The sequence below is a fragment of the Haliotis rufescens genome, unplaced genomic scaffold (assembly GCF_023055435.1).
Source record: "Haliotis rufescens isolate VD_foot unplaced genomic scaffold, xgHalRufe1.0.p SCAF_5, whole genome shotgun sequence".
NCBI classification, from domain to species: Eukaryota; Metazoa; Mollusca; class Gastropoda; order Lepetellida; family Haliotidae; genus Haliotis; species Haliotis rufescens.
This window is the reverse complement of record NW_025964223.1, coordinates 34,350,816-34,377,149: the sequence shown is the minus strand read 5'-3', so window position 1 is coordinate 34,377,149 and position 26,334 is coordinate 34,350,816. Positions and strand designations below refer to the sequence as shown.

Genomic DNA, 26,334 nt, shown 5'->3' with positions numbered 1-26,334 from the left:
ATTCGTTCTGATAAGTAGTGCCCCTTCTAACTATTCACTTATTATACCTCTTGTCAGTGTTAGAAACATTTCAATGTTCTAAAACAGATAATTAAATAGTTGGTTCACATACGCATCGACCCGTTGGACGCGGACATTTCGCAATTTCATAAATCAATTTCTGAAGTGGTCTTACGGGTTCATTTTGTGACACGTGTACGTAGCAAAAGTGTCAGTTTAATGTAGGTATATAACGTACGGGCTTTGTCTTAAATATATGCAATAATATTATTAAAGCAATACACAGACTTCTTTCTTTAGATATGCATGTATGTGTTTAAAAGAACATCCTTGAAAGGGGCCCGGGGGAAATATTATCTTGGATGGTAGGTGGCGCAAGACGATTATGTTGTATTATTTTCCACTTACATGGAATTAACATTTCACGAACGCACGATACCCTCACTATTTGATAGTGATTTATAAACACATGCTCACGATACAGTCGGAATGCTTTTAGCAGAGATTTTCTTTTGAATATGGAAAGGATTGTGTCGCTTTTATTATGAAACTGTAGCATATTAAATATTTCACTAACATTGTTGGCGGGTGTTAGTACAGTCAGTATAGACGCTTGAAATATAGCTTATAACAAGCCAATTGGACATATCCGATAACACACTCGCAAGTTATCAGAACCTCTCCTACTTTCTTAAACATATGTTCGAGCTCAAATTAATGAATTGAATTGTTTACAAATATCAAACGATGCATGGAACCCACGTCGCCAATATCTTCTCTATCCAGGGAATATTTACAAGAAACAGTGTCAAAAGAAAATTAAATCACTCTATTGCGAAAAGCGTTTTTGTAAAACGATAGCCAATGAAGCGTGTTGATTGGTAAAACAATAGAGGATTATAGGGGCCGTCTCACAGGCAAGTGAGCGAAGCTCACGATGGTGAGCAGAGGTTTCAGCTCCCACAGGATCCCAAACAACCAGCCAGGTCGAAGGCTGGCATTCTAATAAAAGTAAGCGGGGTCCGATCAGACACGCATTAAAAAACGGAACAAAAAGCTACAGAAACCCTGGTCATGCAGCTGAATGCCGGGGGTCGCCTGACACCTAAGAAGGAAAAAACAGGGCGCCTGATAACACCCTGCAGACCACCCAACACCTGCCATGGGTGGCCAAGCAACCATTCAGCAATATCATGACACTGTGTCAAATTATGTTTGCTTGTAAATGTGCTTATTTAGAACATATGTACATTCGTATTACGTATCCTTGACATGATCATTATGCTTGTGACAACCCTTACGTTCGGGCGTAGCGGTAGTAAACCCTCCATTATATCTAAAATGTTAACTTTCTTTAAACACGACCAGGTGCTATAAGCGTACGCATAGACAAGAAAGGCACACATTTGAACCGACTGTCGCCACTCATTCATCGTCATGTATATCATGATCTAATTAGGGTATTGTCACTAAAGCTTCGCGCCCGTCTGTTAGTTCTGTTAGTGAGACTACATCGTTACCGATTACATAAGCTTTGTATTGATATGTTTATCGAGACGAATCAAAGTACGTGAGGGGTGTAAGAATGTATTAATGCCTCACCGTCACACGAAATGAAAACCGGAGTCACTCGAATGGTTTAAGTAAGACAGTGACAATAAATAAGGGCGTCATGAGGGTCACACTTTACAGACAGGCGATAGTCAATTTGCGTCAGACCTCTATACAACGTTAACATATGCTCCGATTAAATCCGGGGCGCATTCAAATATATCTTGTCAGCAGCATATTGGGTGAACTATAACTATAACTGTCGGATGCTAAACGTAAGTTAGGGACATAATCTAGAATATTTAAGAGTTTAAAAATGATAATTTAGTTGATTTATTTCGATAATAATTTTTATTATTATGAATATCTCCATAACGAATATCTAGTATCCGAAAGAAGATTGCAGCTCACTTTAAAGTGCATTCTATCCCAGGCAGTTTGATTTTTGCAATTTTTTGCATATACAAATGCTGGTCACCACTCCGTAACAATTGATGCGATGGTATTTGTGGATTAGCCTTCAACTGTTATTACTGTAGAATATCACTTTTTGTAAGAATTATGAAGTGGACATTTGGAGGCGTCTCAGGATATCTTTCAGGATGTGTTTTCTAGCATTCACCACTAATTATAACAGGATATTGGAAACATGTATAGACTGCCTGGCTGTAGATAGGATTTGTGATCTTAACAATTACCGGGTGTGACAAAGTATACATGATCTCATTAGGGGATACCAAGGGTATCAGTTTAATATTAGAGGACGTTGGTAGTGAATGCGTAATAGCATGTCGATTTCTAATCCTATCTTTCTCTGTGGGTAATCCTTTCAACCTGATGAAAGTAGGTCACTCAACCAGTTCGTGCATTTTTTTATCAAATGTGTCTGTAAATGAAGGACAGCTGAACAAAGAGTAAAATCTATTTCCCATGTCACTTCCAGCTGGTGACATGTAGTGAACTTAACATGTGATGATGACTTTTCATGTTTATATTACAATAGTTTGTCAAACTGTAAATGAAACTGTAATATAAATTATTAATATATTCAATGTGAGGAAATGTCAGTACGGGATATTGTCCGAGTAGGGGACTGTCAGTGTGGGGGAAATGTCCTACACTCCTTAAATATATGGTGTGGTACATAAAAAATGAGCCAACAATCCCACGTTGTAAATGCTTATTTTAGCAATGTGTATGATAACCTTTTTATTCAGATCTTCGGAGAGGCAGCAACAGAAGCCAGAACTGGCTTGTGCTGTCCTATCTGTTTTAAAAAACGTTATAAAACAGTGTCAAACCATACCTACATTGTTTTGTGTGATGGATGATACAGGTACATGTTATCTCGTCTTCTTAACATTCACTTACTTCATTAGTGAAGGCGCACATGTATAACTAAACACAACGACATGAGAAACATATTTTCATGACCTGTAGCCAAGAGTTCCTTGTCAATTGTAGCCCTCCCTCCTTTAGTGAACATTAATAAACAACCAGTATCCATACATAACATGTTCTCGAATCCAACGTAACAAGTTCATTAAATACTGCGTAGCAATCCTATTTCAGTGAAGGAATGTTAAGAACAAGACGACAAAATGTCTGCATGGTGTAATGTGTTTGAAGTCATTGTTCTATATTCTAAGCAAACACGATACCACAGGATATCTGAGATGTTGCTGAGGAAGAAATATGATCTTGTGTCAATTCAATTCAATTTTTTATTTCAATTCAATTCTTTATTTTTCAGTATAAAGGCCATAGGCCCACGCACAAATATTCACTGAAAAATACAGTATAGATCTTGTGTCGCAAATAGATGGTAATCCTTGATCCTCGCACAAACCTATCGACATCGTTCATATCTGTTGCGCTTCCGTCCTAATGACCATGAGTATTACATATGTTCTTAAATGTAAAAACGTCTTAAATGCCTCTAGTTAACGCTACTATTCAATTGCCTGCACAGCTGAATCTACCCTACTCCTAATGAATACAATTTGCTGGAAGGTGGATTTCACCCTCCACGTTTATGATGTTATATAACGCATGACTCTTCTTGTTATTTCGTGCACCTGCTTAGCATTGTGAGTAGACAATGTAATTAACTATCCGAGTTGTCTCGCTATAAGTAACATAATAAACTGTGGGGTGCTTTTTTTATTGGAGTAGATATTCTGAGTATATTCATTGTGAATAATGCTGCAGTCTGGTTCGCTCTCAAATGTCTAGAGAATAAAGAATTCATCAAATCACAACTATATCTGCAGACCCCGCCACCAAAAACCCTAATCCTTTCGGATTCATTAAGTGGGCTCCAGGCTATAAACAAACTAAAACACAAAAAGCACCCAAAACTAATACAACAGATAATTAAAATCGTCAACAATCTACGTAAACTAGGTAAAGACATAGAAATAGTACGGATCCCTGCCCACGTTTGAGTGTTTGGCAAAGAACACGCAGACAAAGCAGCCAAATCAGCACTAAAATTAGAAGAAGTCAACCTACCAATGTAAAAAAAATAAATTAAAAGTAATACAAAAGTGGCAAAATAACTATCAGACATAACTAAACTACAAACAGGCCACACTAAGTTAAACTCCCACCTACACCAAATTAAAAAAACACCAATCCTGGAAATGTCCCCACTGCAACTTATAGAAACCCCATAGAAAATTCTGAACACGTAATACTATATTGCACACAGTACCAGCAACATAGAACAAAACTCCAATCCACACTAAACTGCAACAATCAAATGACACTAGCAACGGTACTAAACACCCTAAATGACTTACAAACCTTTAAAGCACTAGGCATATATCTAATCAAAACAGGCCTACACGGCCGCATCTAACAAAGTACAACAAAAAAGCTGCCAATAAACATTAAAATTCTAAACCTACAAAAACATACTTAGAACTACAACTGCTAAAACTACATTTAGTCCCCCCTCCACCTTTTGCATGGCATATTTCAAAATTCCAAATTTATTATCCAAATTAAGTAAACAACCCTAAAAGCCCCCCTAGATTGCCCCACCTTCTCGGACATACCCTTTTCGACCAAACACTAAATGGCCTGGCGGGCCCGTGCGCGAATTACGCATGTGTCGGAAAGCGCACGTTAAAGTCCCAATTTAAGTAAGTAAGTAAGCAGACCCCGCGTATCTGAGACACTCGACATGTGTATACGTGCACCAACTTTTGCACAAATCAAGTGTAGCAGTAGTTTGTCTGATTAACGAGCAGAAACTCATCTTACAACTTACCACTATGTGGAACAGATAAACAACACAGTATTTGACCTATCATTTTAAAACCGTCTATGTATCATATCTTTGAAAATCATTTACAAGTTCAACACATAAGGAAGACATCTTTAATTTGGGGAACACAATGTTTCGGAGTGTATTCTTACTCCTTCACCTGATGAAGGAGTAAAAATTACTTCGAAACATTGTGTTCCTGATAATAAAGTTACCATCCATAAATTCTCTTCCTTACATGTATGTATCATCCGTGTATCACCTGGTTTCTACTTCGTTTTGAGGAAAGTTATTCCGTTTTCATAAGCACATCAAAACCGAAATGTATTTTCATATATTTAATCCTGAATGCTAAATGCTAAACAGAGACTGTGATGGCCGCTGTTAACACTCAGCGTTTCAGGCATTAACGGACGAACCCAAGTCCTTATTGTGTATGAATCAGATGAGCTGAGGAACAAAATCGGGGTGAATCTAGAAAAAAAGTGTATTCAGGCACCACTAGGAATTGCGTTCTCATACACTACTCCCAATTCCGAAGTCTATTGACAACTTGTACAAATGAGTTACACGCATCAGGGAATATATACATTTGTCAATAAATTTCTTATTGATTAATATAGAATAGGTCATGCATCCTTGCAGAATAAATACAGTTTAAGAACATATCCATGGAAAGCTTTATATTGTTAATATACACCTACACCTCTTTAAATATATACACGAGCAACAGGCTTATATAGCTCCAGGTTAGATTGAACATACATCCGTCATACATGGGGAAGTAACGACGACAGCATTTCTGAAGTGTACATGCAGTGTACCAATATGGCGCTACTTTCTCGGCACTATTACCGACTTTTGCGGCACTATCGCGCCACTTTCACGGCACTGTAGCGGCACAATCGCGCCACTTTCACGCCACTTTTGCGGCACTATCAAGGCACTATCACGGCACTTTTGCGCCACTTATACGAAACTTCGCAGTATTAGCGCGCAACTTTCGCGGCATTTTCTAGCCACTTTCGCTGTATTATCACGCCACTTTCGAGTAACTTTCGCGATACTCTCACGGCACTATCGCGAACATATAGCGAAATAGTTTCGCGATACAGGGGAAGTGACTTTTCAAATGTAGTGTATGTTGAAATTGACAATACCTAGCCGTTATTAAAGCTGTGGTGAGTGGAGCTAAGAACATTCCATATCTATGATAAAACTCACAGCTCACTGAGCTTATAGCGTGTTCGATGAATGGGTCTTTCTCTAGAGATTCGCATAAATACATGCGATGTTCCGCCGGAAACGTACTAGCTACGACTGTGTATAGTTGTAATATAGCCGAACCTATCGTTTTAGTCATGGTAGCTCCCAGTCTAGACTCGTAACGCGCGTACAGTTTTTTAATTTCTTCACCGGTCATGTTATCAATTTTTTTCGATGGCATAATTTTCCCCAAAATATTGAGAACATTTTCCACCGGCTACCAAAGCCGTGAGTCTTTCTCTATGTTTATCTAAAGATTTATCTGTCATAGGTTCTGGCTCATCTTTGAGCATTTGTTCGATGAGTTCGTCGCATTCCATAATGTTATACCTAAGGAGATATTTAAGTCTAACATAATATAATATAATATCCAATACATCCAATACATCCCGTAATAATAAACTGTTGCGAAAGAATGAGGATTTCAAACCACATTATGTCATAATAACCGCTAATGTTCAATTTATCGTATTTTTGCCATAATTTTGCTATATTTGCTATAATTTTGCTATAATTTTGCCATATTTGCTTTAATTTTGCTTAGCAGTTGCTATATTTATCATATTTTTGCTATAATTTTGCTTAGCAGTTGCTATATTTGCTATAATTTTGTTTAGCAGTTGCTATAATTTGTTAAGCAATTGCATAAGCAGCTGGTTGATCGGTTTTTAATACGAGTTTACAGTGCTTCGTTGCTGCTAACAGTTTTCTGACTTTATCTCGTTCGAGCTTGGTATAAATAACATCATTTTCGCGTAGACATTCCTCGAATGAATCTCGGTCTTTGCAATGAAACAGGGCTACCCATTTGGTCTGCTCTCTGAGATCTTTCAGGACAGAGTTGTATTTTTGAGTAAGTACCCAAACGCTATGCTGAGTATACCGTCCGGAGAATGCTAAATACGAAAGCATATCTTTCTTTTTGGTTAGTTCTTTACTCGCACTGCAATCGTCTATTACGAAAAGGGTTGATTCTCCTTTGTATTTTTCGTGACATACTCATAAACAGTCTTGTAAACGATCGCCCGGATCGACTCTGTGTACCCCGTCGTCATTCATTACCCAATCTCTCGATAGGTATGTTTTATTAACACTTATAGTCGGGCACAGAATAATAATATGATCGAAAACATCCCAATAATGACTTTCTAAAATATCTAGAATAAAAGCTGTTTTTCCACAACCCGTTTGCCCGCAGATGATAGCGCAGTGCGGTTCTTTAGGTAAAAGATTATTAATAGATTGCTTGCACAGATCGTCCATTCTGTATATTAAGTTGTGCATCCATAATCACGTACAAATATATGTTTAATTTACCAGCTGCTTCCTGGAGCTTCGTTATTTGTCCCCCGCCGCGCGAAAGCGCGAAGCGGGGGATATAGTATTCACGACCGTCCGTACGTCTGTACGTCCCACCTGTTTGTTGCCGCGATATCTCAAGAACTAAACACTGGATTGTCTTCATATTTGGAACTATGGTGTATATACAGACACGGCAGACACCAGTCGGTTTTGGTGACCTTGATCCCATTTTCAAGGTCACAGCAGGCAAATCTGCTTTTGGAGTTGGAAAACGGTGTTGCAGCGATATCTCAAGAACTAAACACTGGATTGTCTTCATATTCATCGCTATCGTTGATACTCAAAACCTCATTACCACTAAATTTAATTGCGATTTTCTTGACGATAGCACGACCTATGTTCTGAACAGGCTCCCTGTTAACGTCGGTAGAAGTCAAACTAATCGTGAATGCTAGTCGGACAGTTCCCAGAACTAACACATCGTGTGCGCCGAGATTAGGAAAGCGAACCAGAAGCGTTTGATTCTAATCAATGGTACTCGGGTTATTAGCTATAGTTACAGACTGACGAATTGCTTTGACCCCTAATGGATCTCGAAGTCTATGTTGTGGGTTTAACTTGCGTGCGTATTGCGAAGACATTGTTATATTGAAATTATGTAACCTTATGTTTAATATAAAAGTGGATGATTTTAATCTAGATGATTTTGATAACCCGAGTACAATCGAAGAGGGTAGTGATGAAACCAGCTTTGAGTTGCATGAATCTTAACGATGAACTTTTACAATCAACCGTCAATGATTATTACGATACCTTTAAAGAAACCCCAATTGGTCGTGACTATTCAAAGTTTGAATCAGATAGTAAAGGAATATTGCGACTGCGTGGCGCTCCGGATATTGATCTTATGAATTCTCGTACTCGTAAGCCCCTAGCCTTGCCTATGATAGCCACTAAACACAGTATCAGCACTGTTCGTGATGATTTATAATGCGCACCCCCCTCTAGCGGGTTCAATATTTTGGAAAAAAAGAAATTTGAATATTATGTGCAGAAAAAATTTACACCATACCCTTTCAGCGAAGTCCGGCAAACGAACGGGTGCTGAGAAACTTTGTCAGTACAAATTCGAATACATGTTTATTTACCGTTTAAATAGTATTTTTGTTCTGCTAGGCATTGTTTTATATCTGGGGATTAAGATTACCTTGTGTATTTTCTCGTAAACTAAGCCGGAAACAGCAATCAGCTGTACACACGTTTTCTTGGAATCGACCGGTGATTCGGTCAAGACACACCCAATGATATAACTTTATAGGATTTTTAATGCAAGGATCGGCAACAATTGTATCTGAAACTATTTTATTTATCAGGAATAATATATTCCGTTATTTTCTTAATTATATGCAGCCTTTACTAAACATATTTTAAATAATAATAACCCTAAGCGAAGCAGCTGATCGCTATTCCCGGGTATTTTTTTTTACATGGAACATGTCTGACCAGTCACCGTTAAGGCTCACGTGCACGTGATCACGTGATCGCGAGAATTTCATGTTGACATAGAATCGTCAAACATAAACAAATATGACTTTTAACGAGTCAAAGTATGTCATTTATGATATATGTATCCATTCTCTATCAACTAAAGTTTGTTTCAAGGCGTCAATAGCGGTATTCTGACCGTGGTTGCTGTTAATAACGGTGAGTTGTGCGATTTTCCGATCGCTTCACACACGATTTCGCCGAAATTTATAAAAACAATATTATAAGGAATTTTGAATAAAATTAATGAAGTAAGTTACAAACATAAGTCCAGATATACAAAGAACACTTTTTATAGCCAGACAGTGTAATTACATAATTATTTTGCGTACTTCAGTATGGATTTGTTGACATGGTATTTCCGGTGTTTCGTGCTCACGGTAATGGTTTTCCATGGGGGAAAAAACCATCCAAACTCATAATTCGTGTATAATGCGCACCCCCTTCTACACAGCTGTTTTTTCGAAAAAAAGTGCGCACTATACTCAAGAAAATACGGTACTAAGGTTCTTCGGACTGTGCGTGATGAACTCAGTAACATAGATACTTTGGAAGAAAGCTCGAAGGTGGCCTCGGACGGACTCGGAAAATCTTCGATACCTACTACGATAATTCCACGTTACAGGTACCATCTTCGGAGTTCAGTATTAGGGAATTACGAGGCCTTGACAAGGCAATGCAAACAATACAGGGAGAACTCACCAATAATATAGCCAAGCTATCCAAAATCGACAAGCATATAGCTTATGAGAAGACAAAACTTGAACAGGCGAGCGATGAATTCAGTAGACGCCGCTTTGCAGAAAGATTGCGTAACTTAGAAGACGAAAGATTGGCCCGCCTCGAGGCTGCTTCCAGTAATAGAAAGGGACTTCGTTCACAAATCAGTCGAATTCGAGACACTATCGATCAAGTCTTCAATGATGACACTACACTGGCTGATAAAATTAAAACATTGTTCAGAGAACAGGATGGTATAAAAGAGTGGATTAAAAAAGCATCAAAGCATAAGGTTCAGCACTGGGAAAGCTCGCTGGGAAAGCCGCATCTGCACTTCCCGGTATAATAGGGAGTATAGTTTCCTGGCTCTTGAATTTATTAGCTAAGACCACCACTTGGCTTAGTCAAAACTTGTGGGCACTGATTGTAGCAATTGCAGGGCTGTTGTACGTATCCGCTAAAGACTATTTAACCAAATCATGAGTAAACCAGCCGCGACTCCACCTACTTCAAACGCTGTTTTTTCATCGATATGTTGTTGATTTTTAGCCGCAATATGTGGTGGCACTTGCGGTTGTGCGTCAGTAGATGTGTCAGTAGGTATCTGTGGTTTTACTATTCCCGTTTCGCCTGTGTTTGTTTGCGTTAATAATTTGGTCTTAATATCTGAATTTATACCTGTTTTTTGTTGATCGGTAGCAATAACAATTTTATTATTATATCAGTACGACGGATAATATTCAACTAGAAAGTCCTTCAACTCTACTCAGATCTATTCCAGTGAAAGATGAAAAATACAATAGCGGTAGAACGGACTCTTTCTCATCATTACAATATAAAAAATTAAAGCATGGTATTATTTGAGACCTCAAAATTTCTGTATTAGATGTAAAACACCAACCTGTACATATAGGATACTTAAGTGTAACACTCCATATTATAAATAATGGTTGATTCATCAGGCCCTGGAACACTCAGACAATGTAATACAATTGCGCTTTCCGATCTCGGAGACACAGAAGGATTCGGTAAACCCGGTACCGATGGTAAGTTATACGCTTTACACTTACAAGATAGTGTATACAAGGGGAAAGAAGTTACATTCACAGGTTATTTAGGAGATTTAAGCGATGTCGACGTTAGTAGACTCCATAAAAACACTTCGTACAATCTTATTCTCAACGGTGATAATAAATGGACTATGGTCGAAGCAAACATCGAGTGGCTACTGAATATCGTCATTACCCCACCGTATGTGATGATGGGTAAGGCACATAATTTAACTAAGATAATAAATAGTGGGATCTTACTCAGGGCTTATATCCCATCAAAACGAAAAAGTGTATTAGTCAACCCCCTGCCAGAAAACCCAGGTCATATGTTATATAGTCGTCCGGCAGTAAAAAATGTTACTTTAAATTTGGTTACTGAATTCAATGATATTAAACAGAACTTGAGTGCAATACCTAATATTTCTACGCTTATTATTGAAGTCTTGTTCGGAGATGCACCGGAAGATGCCTTCGAAATATTACAAGGTCTATCGATTAAATGGCTAAAGAAACACGAGCGTCAACGTTGCAGTATTATTCATATTGGAGCATCACCCGTTGCAACCCTTGAGGGGGTCCAAATTATTAAAAGTGGTAGTATTTCTTTTACTAAGACATTCATGCCGTATAATATTCATTTAAAAAGGTTGATGTATACTCTCAAAACATTTAAGCAAGACCAATTAAAGACTATTGTATGACCGTAATATACACTATGAGTTTATATCTGGCGCTCGATGAGGCAATTGAAAAGATGGATACTGTTGATGGATTTCGATTACATCAAATAAGTGACATAAAACATTGAATAGAGAAGGAGAGGGAGTTTAGACTTGGATTGTATAAAAAGTATCGTAGTGTCGTGAATGCTCTCGACGGAGTTGACACCGCCCTTGTAACAGCTGGCATGGGACTTGGTGTAGCCGGTGTTGGTTTACTATCAACTATAATCGCCGCGCCTATCTTACTTGGCATGGAAATAGCCGCCAGAGTCTCAGGACTGGCAGGAATAACGATAAAATTCATTTCTCATAGGTTGCAAAAGAAAGCATTAAAACACGATAATATTCGGATACTGGCCGAAGCAAGGTTGAACAGCATTGAGGATCATATTTCGACAGCAATAACTGATTGTAAGATATCCGAGGAGGAGTTTCATTTAGTGCTGTCGGAACTCACCAAATACAACGTAATGAAGCAGGAGATTCGATCCAATTCTCGTAAGACCAGTGGTATTAGCGAAGACGAGAAAAAAAAGTTCATAGAACAGGGGAGGCAACAAGCCCGTCAATTATTCCGTGCCAAAACCAAAGAACTGGTTGGAGATTAAAAATAGATTGCTTACTATCATTAGATCACATTTAGAAGAATGCTTACATAAATATATAATAATGGAGAATTACAAACCAACAAAGGAAGAACTCGAAAAAGCTATCGAAATATTTATGCTCAGGGACAAAATTATCAAATGGAGAGAATTACCACAAGGTATATATTATATCAGTGATGTCAAACCAACCAAATACTGTCATCAATTGTTTCTTTCCAATTACCAAGAAGAGTATATAGTCTGGTCTCCTAGTAAAATGATCGAGGAACTTAGTAAAATTGTTGAATATCACTTTGTAAAAAATAATGGTATACATATGAGTAAAAATAATAGAGAATATTTTCATTACAATTTAGTTTAGTCTCATCATCGTTTTTGTACTAATGGTAGCATTGATTGACTTCAGGTGGTGGTGAGCTTGAGTCAATTTAACTTAATCTCATGACTATCGTTGAATCGCATCATCATTTACACATAAAAAATGCCACCTGTAGTGGTGGTACAGGTTCTACTACACCAAATCAGTACCAGTTTGGAGAGTGCGGTTTTCGTAGGGAGCCTTCAGTGCAGATCGAGAGATATCTGCAGGCTGTGATTGGAGGATATTCTGTAAGATTTTTATGTCTTTCAAATGTACATCCATCCAGTTATTAAAACTGACCATGTTTTTCTATATTTAGTGCTGTCTTTTTCAACATGATGACTTATGCTGAATGTGACCACAGCTATTTTCAAGTAGGTGACATTTGGTGCGAAACTGGGGGTGGTGTGTTTAGCTTCCGGTACTCGGAAAAGGAGCTGGCTAAGCTAGTCATTTTTATTTTTTTTATTGCTGCTCTAAGGCCAAACTGTGCACACACGTACAGGTAATAGCTGTTGAATGCTTAGTTATTTTTTAAAAAATCATAACGTTACTATAGAAGTATATGGGAAAACATTTGGTTGTGTGTAACCTATAGGTATATAAATCTGGCTCCAGTGGAGTTGCGGCAGAACCCCCATTACCTATACTACTACTCAGCTTTTGAAACCCTTACACTTGGAAACTCACCCTTTCCATAGGTTCAAGGTGTTGGCGGTGAATTGCATAAAGTGTTAGGTTCAGTTGTGTTAGATTTTGACATTAAAGATCAGGAATTTTCACAAAGATTCTATGTTCTGTCTACATTACCAGAGGCAGTGATATAAGGTGAGAACTTCCTTGATGACAATGATGCAGTCTTAGAAAAAAGCTATCATTCCTTGATAATGGGCAACAGCACCTCAGATAGGCAATATATCAATTTCATAGCCAATTCAGTGCAAGAAATTTGTGGATTTGCAAAAACAATAGATCAGATTTACATCACCCCTCAGAGTGAAATTCATTTCAAGGTTACACTGCCAGAGGCCAAAGAGGAATCCCTCATTCTCACTGAACCCATTGCTTCCCTCACTACTCTTTCTGAAGTAGCAGGTGGTAGAACTCTTTCTTAAGCAAAACAAAAAGCAAAACTGCTACATTTAGGCCTATTATGAATCGTTCCCCAAAAGAAAAGGTTCTAGACAAGGGTACAGTTGTAGGCAAACTTAGTAACATTGACAAAGATTTTTTAAATAGACTCTGACAACCATTTATAAATACAGTTAACACTGACAATAAGAAGACTAGAAAGTGTTTTTACTCGTAAAAACATATGTCTCCCCCCACTCCCCTAACCCCCATTCATTCGTTTACTTCACATTAAACCCCATCTGTTCATTCCCACAAAAATAATTCACAATATTTTAATTCTAGAATTGCTTTGAATTCAATAATATTGAAAAGATCAAATTCTTAAATTTCATTATAAGCAAAAGACACAGAAATATTGAAGGGGTGTTGAGTTTAGTTCTGGAACAAAGCCCATCCCAATACAGAGTCTGAGTTAAACTTGTCTCCATAAACAAGAAAAAATAAAATGTGAAAAACTTCTAAATAGCAAGAAGCACCACTTCAGGACTTGGTTAATATGTTACAACTTCATGAAATAATATTGAACAGTTTTTGAGTTATGGTCCAGAAACCAAGCTTACCCCCATTCAGAGTCTATGTTCAAGTTATCTCCATGGAAACGATAAAATAAAAATGTCAAAAATCTCTAAGTAGCAAAAGGCACCACTTCAGTGCTGGGTTAATGTGTATACAAAGTTTCGCGAAAAAATATTAAACGGTTTCCGAGTTATGGTCCGGAAACCAAGCTTACCCCCATTCAGAGTCTATGTTCAAGTTATCTCCATGGAAACGAGAAAAAATAAAAATGTCAAAAATCTCTTAATAGCAAAAGGCACCACTTCAGTGCTGGGTTAATGTGTATACAAAGTTTCGCGAAAAAATAATAAACGGTTTCTGAGTTATGGTCCGGAAACGGTGGGAACGCCGACGCCGACGGGAACCGTGCCAAAAACAATATGTCTCCCTCCATTCTGGGGGAGACATAATAAACAATGACACCAGGGACTATGTCAAAATTGCACAAGAATTGGGATTTGATATGACCAATACACAACTGACTCCAGACCAACAACACAGACTACTCAGATTTTTGGGACAAAACAGAGACATGTTCTTAATGAGTCTTGCAGATTTAGGAAAGACTGACATGCACCAACACATAATTGACACTGGCAACCATCCACCCGTTAAGTGCAGACCAATTCGCCAATCTCCTCATCTCCAAAAAGTCACTGAAGAACTTGTAGATGATTTTCTGAAATATGATTTGATCGAGGAGTCCACTTCTGGACTTTTTTCTGACTACAGAAAGTTGAATTCTGTCACTTTACCATGTCCTCTTCCTGTTTTTGATGCTGCTGTTGATCACATCGCCAATGCCCAAGCTCAGATCTTCTCCACTTCAGACCTTGCTGATGGCTTTTTCCTGGTTCCACTACATGAAGATTCAAAGCACAAAACTGCTTTGTCACCCATAAGGCCTTCATCAGTTCAAACATTTGCCTTGAGGTTTGTCAAATTCCCCACTTTTTTTCAGCAGCTCATCAGCAAAGTGCTAAAAAAGTTGCTTTTTAAGGTTGGACTGATTTACATTGATGATTTGTCAATTTACAGCAAAAACTTTGAAGATCTTCTCCAATATTTGGAGCAAGTATTTTACTATCTCAAACAGGCAAAATTAATACTAAAGCCATCCAAATGCAACTTTGCAACAGACAAAGTTTCTTTTCTGGGTCATGTTTTATCATGTGGAGGTGTTCAAGTTGATGACAAAGATTGGAGCAATTAAAACCTTCCCGGTACCCAAATCACAAAAGCAGATTTGCTATTTCTTAGGCCTCACAAACTTACTCAGAAAGTATGTGAAAAATTACTCTAACATAGCGCTTCCACTGAAAACTTTGCTAAAGAAGCATTCAGAGGCAGAAGAAGGAAAGAAACCAAAGTTCCAGTGGTCACTTTGTTTTTTTACCAACAGAAAAAGAGTTTGACGAAAGTGTAACCCATACATAAGCCGACCCCTTTTTACAGAACCTTTTTTCTGGTCCTCAAAACTCGGCTTTTCTAAGGTCATATACAGTTATACCCCTATTCTGGCATATCCAAATTTTGACAAGGAATTTCTTCCTGCAACTGATGCCAGTGATATGAGCATAGGTTTTGTTTTGAGTAAAAAAGATGAGAAAAAAATGAACATCCTACAGCTTTTAGTGGTAGAGCTCTTCTACCTACACTTTTGACATTGTTCATCGCAGCGACCAAGCCAGTGGGAATGCTGATGCTCTCTCACATAGGTAATATGAGGAAAATATTACTTGTAATGATCAAACTGAAGAAGATGCCGAGAAAACAGTCTTCTCAGTAACTACAACACAGCAAATGGACACATTCATCCTCACAGGTCACACAATCAACTGAGGATATTTGCACACCTATTGATAATCACTCAAAATCAGACACATAGACAACACATTGGTCAGTCACCTATGATTATGAAGAGTCAGTACCAGTTAAAGTTGTTGCAGCATTACATGCTACAAATGCTGATGTTACAAAACACATGATGGTTGAGGTAAGTGTATATGAACATTCAAACTTAAGTCATCTACAAAGGATTTGTCCAGATTTTATCAAAATCTTTCACTACAAAGAGGAGGATGTTCTTCCAGAAAAGGATTGTCAAAAGATTGTGATTGAAGCCAATACCTGTACAGATTTGTCCCACAAAGACAGAAGGGTCATGCAGACAAGTTCATTAAACAGCTGGCAGTCCCAAGAACCCTCAGAAATCAAGTCCTGCAATCCTATCATGACTCAGAGTTTGGCGGTTGCCACCAGGAGAAAGAAAGGATGCACAACACCATGAGACCAAGGTACTACAGGCCAAAAATGTACAGCAATATTGCCACTTATGTCCAGACGTGTGAGGTATGTCAACAGATGGCACGTTGACATTCTCGGTCCCCTGTCAACATCACCAGACAAGAACAAGTACATTTTCGTCATCACAGATGCAGCCTCCAGATGCTGTGAAGCCTTTCCATTTCGGACCCAAGAAGCCAAAGAAGTAGCAGATGTCCTCGTGAGAGAAATATTTTGTTGGTATGGCGCTCCAAGGACCTTAATTTCAGACAGAGGTCAGAATTCATGTCCAAACTTATCAAAGTGATTTGTGAACTTTTGGCAATTAAATTTACACATACCAGCCCATACCATCCTCAAACAAACAGCTGGGTAGAAAGGCTCAATTCTTATATAAATCAGTCACTAAGAGCCTATTGTAACAAGTCTCAAAATGATTGGCCCCGTTTTATTCCTGACATCATGATGGCCTATCGGATGGCCCAAAATTCATAAACACAAAAGTTCCCACATGTTATGCTTTTTGGCTGAGAAATGAGAACTCCACAAGTATAGCATTAATTCCAAAAGAAAATATAGGCCACAATAACAAAAGTTACCTTTCAAATTTGTTTGAGGAGCTGGAAATCACCAGAACAATTGCAGCGGAAAACACTGCTCGAGCTAAGGAAGTGTATTCTAAACAATATAACCGAAAGGCTAAAGAGCCAGAATTTGCCCCAGGTCAAAGAGTTTGGCTATATTGTCAAAAAGTTGAAAAAGGCCTTTCCAACAAATTAACCAAAAAGTGGTATGGCAGCTATTTTATCATCCATACAGGTCCAAATTACACCTATAAACTACACCAAAGTTCTGACAACAAAATACACACACCGCTTGTCCATGCCAACTGTCTGAAGCCATATTTTGATCCAGCTGATCATCCACAGTATCCTCCAATACCATACCTCAATGACTACAGTAACATAGATTCAGGAGTCATGGAAGACAATGAGGAACCACTCAATGATACTCAGCTTGACAGCAACAATTCTCTATCAACAAGCTCAACTTACCAAGCAACTGATCAATCACCACCATGACAGCAATGTAACAAGGACAATTCTAAAACCAAGGCAGGCACTTCCAGCAACAAGAATTCACAACAAAAGACTCCAACAAAGAAGAAAAACCCTGTTCCAAATAGAACAGAAAAATCTGCAGGTCCCAGTACAATAATTACCAAGACAAATAATGTCGCACCAGGTCCTAGTGCTCCAACCAAGGTGCATGAAAAGGTAAACAAGGGGAAAAGAGGAGTCCTGAATAGTAAGCATCACCAGCCAAAATCCAGACAACAAATTGAAGCAAGCCAGGTACAATCTCTAAGTCAGTGTGAAACATAAGGTAATAAAACCAAGGATATCCCTCAGGTTTTCAATCCAGAGGACATCCACTCAATTCTTTCTTCCAGGAGATCAAATAGCAAAATCTACTAAAGAATGAAATGGAAGGATCCAGAAAGAGGAAACACATGGGAGTATTGCAGCAGCAATCCAGACTCCATTCGAAGAAAATTTCATCTCAAAAGAAATCTGTCAGGAAAACGACGTAAACGTCCATTGAAGCATCATAAGTTCTTCAACCAAAAGGAATCAGCACAAGACAATAAATCAGTCAATGTTCTGTCAGGGAATGTTGAGCAAGAAAATACCAAACCATGCATTGTGCATTGTTCTGGTAAATAAAATTGTAATTAGTCTCTTGTGACTCCAGCTCTTTGCTGACTAATTCCCCCACAAAAACCACCACGCCATTTGGAACGTTTTGGAGAATCAGAACAGAACCGTAATATATGCACAGATGATCTGACAGGTGGCTTTGGCTGAAGGAGGAACTATATGTGGTGGAAAAAGACAGTAGATTTCATAAATATTGTCACAAAAGGTATGTCTGGCATCTCGCACCATTGGTACAATATTCAAATCTTGAAATCACCCTACATCACATCAAAAGTAAAAAGAGTGTTTAAACAAAAGAAGAAGGCCTGAATAAGCTTTACCAAGACCCTTTACACTACCAAGAAAAACAAGCATGAAATACTCATATCCCCCGCCAATATGACATGTCCGGTTGTGTGCAATGCATTAGCTCCTGTGAACTATGTTCAATGGGCCTTTTTGTAAATGGACTAATTGCAGCACTAAAAAAAGTTATTACTGGTGTTGTTTTGCCATCTGCAGATAATGATAGAATATGTAACTGTATTTGTAATGAATAAGGATGAGACATATGGACGAACAACTTCTTTATTACAATTAGGAGCGATAATTTCGGTGTAGGTTCCAACACCGTTATCAAGCAAGTGAAGTACAGAGTATGGTTGACAAAAATATATACAGGATAGGAGGCAGTGTTTTTACAGTTGAGTAGGTTTAAGATCAGTTACACTGTTGTATTTGTAATGAGTTGTGTTTCTGCATGAAGTTAGCCAGTGAATGCAACAACCGTGTCCATGACAGTTTTGGAGGAACATACACACAAGCAATGCAGAACTCACCAACAAGAAAGGAAATGTATTCAATACTGCGAGATGACATTATGTACCAAGTTTGGTGAAGAAATATGGTACAGTTTTCAAGATCTGCACGGAAATGAGGACTACCGCCATTTTCAGTCCAAGTCAAAGTCGTTGCCATGGAAACTTGAAAAAATTATTTTTTTTAAATTGCAAACTATCAAAAGGCACCAGTTCACCACTAGACCTATCTATGTGCTAAGTTTGGTGAAGAAATATGGTACGGTTTTCAAGATCTGCTCCGGAAACGAAATGTGACGGACGGACGGACGGATGGAAGGACGGCACCCATTCCTATATCCCCCTTCCACTTCATGGCGGGAGATGATAAGGGCACTGATGAATGTTAGAGAAGGCATAATGACAATAAATGCCTGTAAAATTAATTTCAGGCGTGTAGATCAATTTTTGGTGTGTCTACCATATTGGGCGAAACATGCACGACACCCTGATGGCATACTGTTGATTAACTTGCGTAAGGTTGCCCTTAGTCATTACAAATCCTCATGCTGCTTGCAATTTTCATGGACTGCCAGTCCACCACAGACAAAATTTATTTTAGAGTGAGGTCAGTAAGATTTACCAACAAGAATTTCCAAGCAGGGAAAAGGCAAAAAGAGATTGTATTAACACAAAAGTTATATATTTTCCGACCAACCTGCATCAACAAGATAAGACGCACATTGAAGAAGCCCATGTTTAGCAGAATAGATGATACTATGATTAAGATCTTTCTGTTCCAGAGCCTGTGGAGTCTGAAGCATCATACGTAGCATGAGCAGGTTACCATCCATCACTGTGGTCAGCACACTGAAACAGAAATTCTAGTCATAGAAATAGACCTCATGTCACATCACTTCTGGCTTGGGAAATCACATGACCAACCTCTGTCCCATGAAGTATGGGAGTTAAAACTGAAAGTTTCATACTCCGAAAGTTCAATGCATTTTTGGTTTTGGAAAATTCATACCAAGGGCAGACAAAAGAGAAAATCACCAGTCTCTAAGTACGACAATTACAAAGTTATTTGCACCTGTGGTTTGAAGACATATCTCACCAGGATAATTAATCAACAGTTTAGCATTTCAGAAAAGACAGCAAGAGTCAAATGAGCTAAAAATGACAACACAAAAGTTAACAAATACCCCACAACAACTCGCACCTGAACTTTGATTGTTGAGCATGTCTGCATAAAAATGGTGTTCAAGTGATAATCCACTTTTCATCTAGTCTTCTAACATTTGTTAAAGTAATATTCCACTTTTCATCATCTATTCTCATGTAATAAGACCATTCGCCATCACTTGCATTGTTCTGTAACCTACAAGATTGCTCATCCCCCTCTCGACAGAAAACAGTCAATTTCAAAATAATCCCAAGTATATAAATTAATTTTTGGCAACATGTGTTTGTTTAACACTGAGGAAGAATGTACATTGTCAGTTTCACTGACGTGACCCGTAATGGGATGTCCTCAGATCTTTGTTTAGCGGTAGCGAGAACTAAGATCTGATTTTAAAGAGATTGATTGATTTGAGCTATAACTTGACCTAGCTTTCCAAAATGACATTTCGTGTAAAATCCCTTTGTATAATGAACCAAGAGTTGAAAAGTGTGTAAAAGTAATTAACTAATGATCGATTTCACAACAAATTATTCACATACCTACTAAACTTTCATTATGGTATATTGTGTTGAGGACATTTCAGTTCACATGAGATATTTACAAATTTGATACAAACCAAGTCACATGTAGTTAATGATCAAGTTTTTGCTTGTTTGTTTGCTGTTTAACGCAGCACTCAGCAATTTTCCAGCTATATGATGGCGGTCTGTAAAATAATCGAGTCTGGACCAGACAATCCAGTGATTGACATCATGAGCATCGATCCACGCAATTTGGATCAATGACATGTATGAACCAAGTCAGCGAGCCTGACCACCAGATCCCGTTAGTTGCCTTTTACGACAAGCATAGTCACCTTTTACGGCAAGTATGGGATGCTGAAGACCAATTCTACCCCGGAATCTTCACGGGTCCAATGATCCAGTGAACACACCAAACATAAGTCATTGTCATAGAAATTAATAAAATATAAGTTGTACTGAAATATTAGAATTTGTAAAGTCGACATATACTGGAGAGATAGCTGAACTGGCTCAGGTCATTCATATTTATTATGGTATTCAAGGTTTGTCATGTGTACCAAGTGCTAGCTTCTATTAAAATGATATCTATAAATATGACTTTGTCAGACATTGCTCTGGGGTATTAATTTAATATATACCAGCCAGCACTAACATATGTGCAATCCACAATCCACTTACAGAACTAGCACTTTAACAATGATACAATGATGTATTAAGTTTGCTCTATTTGCATATTACCAGGAGGATTGGTGTAGATGGATTATAAATCTGAAATTTAGTTGAGTGGTAATATATTTTAAAAGATTTATTTTCCATAAATATATATCATATTTCTCTCACTCACTCACACACACACACACACACACACACACACACACACACACACACAAATGCTCTGTAAATAACGATAAGATATTTCTACAAGATTCTGTATACCGGTATACAAGAGATGTAAGGTAAACCTTACAGAACTATTAGAGCAAAATTTCTTGAAAATTATTTCTACCATTGTTGAGATAACACCATGTGAAATCTGAAAATAGCAGTTGGTTGGTTGGTTGGTTGGTTTGTTGTTTAACGCCGCACTCAGCAATATTCCAGCTATATGACGGCGGTCTGTAAATAATCGAGTCTGGACCAGACAATCCAGTGATTAATATCATGAGCATCGATCCACGCAATTGGGATCGATGACATGCATTAACCAAGTCAGCGAGCCTGACCAACCGATCACGTTAGTCGCCTTTTACGACAAGCATAGTCACCCTTTACGGCAAGCATGGGTTGCTGAAGACCTATTCTACCCCGAAATCTTCACGGGTCGAAAATAGCAGTTATCAACAGTAACAGGTCAATGGTCAGGTCGTGAATTGTGAGTACTGTGTGACACTCTCGCCTGTATACACCCCCCAAAATCTGAAATTACCAAAATCACTGACAAACCCTCAGAGATTCAAAATATACTCACACGCAAAAGAAACGCAAGTGGTTTTAAGCAAATAGGTAACAAACACGGAACCATAAATTGATACAAGTTTTAGCATGTAGTGAAGCCTGATGGTGTTATCAATAATTTTGGTTGCATTTTGGAAGCCCCGAGTAAAAACGCAACATAAAAAATGAATCGCCAAAACACACCATTTCAATGAATATGTGGGTATCATGCACCCATTTCTCGCGAAAATCGAAAATGCACGAACTGTAGTGGGTATAAAACTGTGGCCTATTCTTGGACCTACCACTCCTTGGTCAACAATGCCATGCCTAACTCAAATTCAGAGAAACCAGTCTATCGGACGTTTGGAAGCTGGAGACTCTGTCCAAGATGTTGCCCGCATTTCAATGTTAACATAACCACAATTTACCGTCTCCTGCATCGATACAGTGCTACACAGACCACAGATGACCTTCCTCGGAGCGGTCGTCCCTGGGTCACCACACCTCGACAAGATCGGCAGATTACCCGTCAACACCAGCGACATCCGTTCCTAACTGCAAGTAAAAGTGCTCGACAGACCATAGGAACACGTAATCGACACATTAGCCGGGACACTGTGATCCGATGTCTCCATTCCAACAACCTCAGATCCAGTTCTCCAACCACAGCATCGACAAGCACGTCTTCAGTGAGCACAGGGTCATCGCAATTGGCGTCATCGTGAGTGGAGGCATGTCATCTTCTCTGATGAAAGTCGCTTTTGTGTCTCCCATGCAGACGGTAGAGTCAGAAATTTGGCGGCGTCGAGGTGATCGTTTCGCTGACAGAAACGTTGTGGAAAAGGATCCATGGGGTGAACCTATCGTCATGATATGGGCAGGGATTGGACTTAATGCGAGACTTGGACCCATGTGCTTTCTGAATGTTGGTCAAGGTCGGGGACACAGCGTCACTGCTCAGCGGTATATCGACCAAGTGATCAGACCCCACGTTGTTCAATTTTTTGCACATCAACAACACATTTTCCAGCAGGACAACGCTCGTCCCCATGTTGCCACAGCTACCATGGCCTTTCTGCAACAACACAACATCCGTGTTCTACCATGGCCAGCCCTCAGCCCTGATCTGAACCCCATCGAACACTTATGGGATGAGGTTCAAAGGCGTCTGCACAATGTGTGCCCAGTCCCTACAACTGCCGATGAACTACGCACAGCTGCTCTGGATGTGTGCAGGAGGATCCCTAGGACCTTCACAAATCGTCTGATCCACTCAATGTACAGGAGATATGTGGCAGTGATCAATGCTAATGGTGGTCACACCAGGTATTGACTGACATTTTGGGTATTGACCCGAAACTGTGTAAGCCCTTAATCCATTAAACTGTCTTCAGTCAAATTTTTGTCAATCTTGCCCTATTAGTATTTCTTGTCTTTACTGTTGAAAATAAATAACTTGTATACTGCATACTCTACTTGCGTTTCTTTTGCATGTGAGTATATATTAGCCAAGATGCCAAAGAAATCGTAACTAAAGGAATTGATCTCATCAACTGCAGATAACGCCATCAAATCTCTCCGTGTCACCATTAAACAAGAAATAATAGAAGCGATTCTCTCTGAACTAGAAGTTGATCGTCTGAAAAGTGACATTCTTGAGCTGCAAAGTGAAACACTAAAGTAGCAGCACAACTTGAAGAAAAACAGCTTTGATTACGGATATGTCTTCAAAATATGACCAGATATCTGCATAGTCAAATTTGGCCATGACACATGCATATCAGAATGAGCATTTTTCTGGAAAAGTAACATTAAAGAACTTGATCTCCTGGAAACCAACAATGAAAACCCCTTGCAAATCTTCACTGATGTCACGAAAGATAAAGGTAGTGTTATTGTGGATAGGGAGGATATAGTCTCCATTCATAGAATGATGAACTGTGAAGGCAACTTTTCCCATTATTTACATGAGGTTCATCACTCAAGAATTGATTCAGTGTTTGTTATTTTAAACATGTTGGTGGTATTGCCTGTTTATTTGGGGGTATTGTTTATCTATCCTCTTTAACCTGCAACCATGAAAGTGTAGTACTGTACAGTGCAGAACTGTGAATACGTCCATGTAATACAGTTGTTCTACAGTTGAATAATTCTGTATATTATGCAACTCCGTGTTTGCCTGTACATGTGTGGCAGTGTTATTTTTATAATTTATCTGTATATATATGGTATTGGTTTTAGACAGTGTAATTGGTGTATTTTATTAGATCATGTACCGTACAAGTTTACAGCCTGATTGCTCCAAGCTGAACTTGGGCTGGTAAGTTCTTTTGTTTATTGTGAGGGTCGAGAGTATTCTTTTGTCTTGCTTTTAGAGGGCAAGCTTCTATACTAACACAAGCACTAAGTCAGTCTACTATATACAGCTGGTGATATCCTACTTGTCCGGCAGCCGGCAAACAGTTAATCCCCACCATGTGTGTTTAAGACGAGGGGTCGTCGCAAATATAAGTCTGTCAGTGATGGTCCCCAGTAGTCCGGCCTCAGTCATAGAAACTAAGAAAGTGTTTTTGCTAAACATTTTATTTCCATTGATATTGTTTTAAAAATAAAGATTCAAGTATATCCATATACAAATTGTGGAATATCACATACATACACATTTACAAACTACATTTGCATATATTTCAAATTATACTTTTATTAGATAAAAATGCACAAAATATACAATACAATAGTATCACCAGTAATGCTTTTCCCATTGTATTACAAAAAGTTTCTTTATTTATTCGATATATAATGATTTCTGTACATACATTCACAATTCACAAACCAACAAGATGCGACACTGCGTGATGGTACTGGTATTTGGATTTCTGATTTGTGGTCAGAAGTCGCTTCTCTCTTTCAAGAGCATGTTCCAAATTCCGATACCGACTCATTTTTGGCGGCATCAAACTACCAGACTGCAGCTGCATGATTACAATCTCATTACTGTCCTGCTCAAATTGGATAATTTCAATGAATTTATACAGGTTTTGGTGACTGCGTCAAAGCCTCTTTAGGTTGGAGTGCCAACCTTCAAAATGGTTGGTTGTACGTGGACCAGTGGTATGGAAGTGATTCCACATAGCACGGTTGTTTTTGTCCACCCATTGCTCGGTCACATAGTCTGCAAAGTTCACAATTTTTTCATTCATCAAGGGTCTTCACCCACACGTCGTCGATGTCACACATCTGCACCAGGGGTAATGCTGCAGCACGTCTTATGAGCATGTTCACGTTGTTGTCGTTCTGGAAGGCTTGTTGGAGACCACATTGCTGCGCCTTTCTCCAGATACACTGTCGGAAATGAAAGAGGCATCCTTTCAATTGACACTGAAATAGCTGGGAAGCAGCGTTTTGTGCAGCAGTTTCGAAGTCAGTGAACACAGTTGTTGATATTATGTTCACTTGCTCGACGTCGGATGGTGTCAAAGGTGTGGTATGTTGATAGTTGATAACAAATGCTATATTCAAATATGGTTAACACAATTAGCATTGTTTGAATTATTGGTAGTGTCCCATCTTCCTGCGGCAAGAGAGTTAACTGATTGTTTCCACCCTGCCAAACTGGACTCAAATCACATGAGCACCTTCATTAAAATATGAAAAGTGTTGAAAAATATCTGTTGACGCTAAGTTGTCGGTACACATGTTTGCAAATCCTGCAATCGAGTGAAATCTGAAGAGCAGTCTATCAACTGGATGTCGATTTCGTTATGCAATTTTGATCAAATCTAAGTTTTGCTGTCGCTAAACAAAGATCTGAGGACATCCCATTACGGGTCACGCCAGACTGACCATTCGCGAACTTTGACCGCGACCACTGAAACGAATAACAAGAAGTCGATGTCAGCCAATGAGAAAGCAGCTTTCTCGAGCTTTACAGCACTCGTTTCAACCTGGCGACTTCCATTTCAGACTACGCTTGAAGAATATATTGACACAGTTCTCGATTAAAACAAACAATCCAGAATGTCTAATATATGGTTGCGATTGTATGGCAGTGCTTCTCAGGTATTGCGCAACGCCTCCTCCGTTCAAATGCTTATCCCACGGAAGCGAGAGACAGACGATAATTTTGACGGAATCAGTCGTATGGGCCGTAACTGTCGTTCGGAATACCCCGTTTTTACGTTTCGAGGTTGCATGATTATAAAACTCATTCCAGGTGTCACTTTCATGATCTGGTAAGCGACGCTTTGATTAGTCGGATGAAAGGTCGTTCTGACGTGACCCGTAATGGGATGTCCTCAGATCTTCATTTAGCGA

The 26,334-nt window shown here is 38.8% G+C and overlaps 1 protein-coding gene across 6 annotated transcripts in view; it reads right to left on the bottom strand.

Moving 5' to 3' along the window:
* The window catches only part of LOC124124713 (ankyrin repeat, PH and SEC7 domain containing protein secG-like), a 268,855-nt gene that overhangs the window by 159,950 nt on the left and 82,571 nt on the right, over positions 1–26,334 (bottom strand). For 5 of the 6 annotated variants that reach the window (XM_048383887.1, XM_048383892.1, XM_048383890.1 and 2 more), the window contains one exon: positions 19,592–19,743. Coding sequence is in view for 4 of the 6 variants with exons in the window: in XM_048383892.1 (XP_048239849.1) it covers positions 19,592–19,743 (152 nt within the window). In the remaining 2 variants the exon portion in view is untranslated. The remainder of the gene's footprint in view (positions 1–19,591; positions 19,744–26,334) is intronic. The other variant, XM_048383891.1, reaches the window with a different exon arrangement.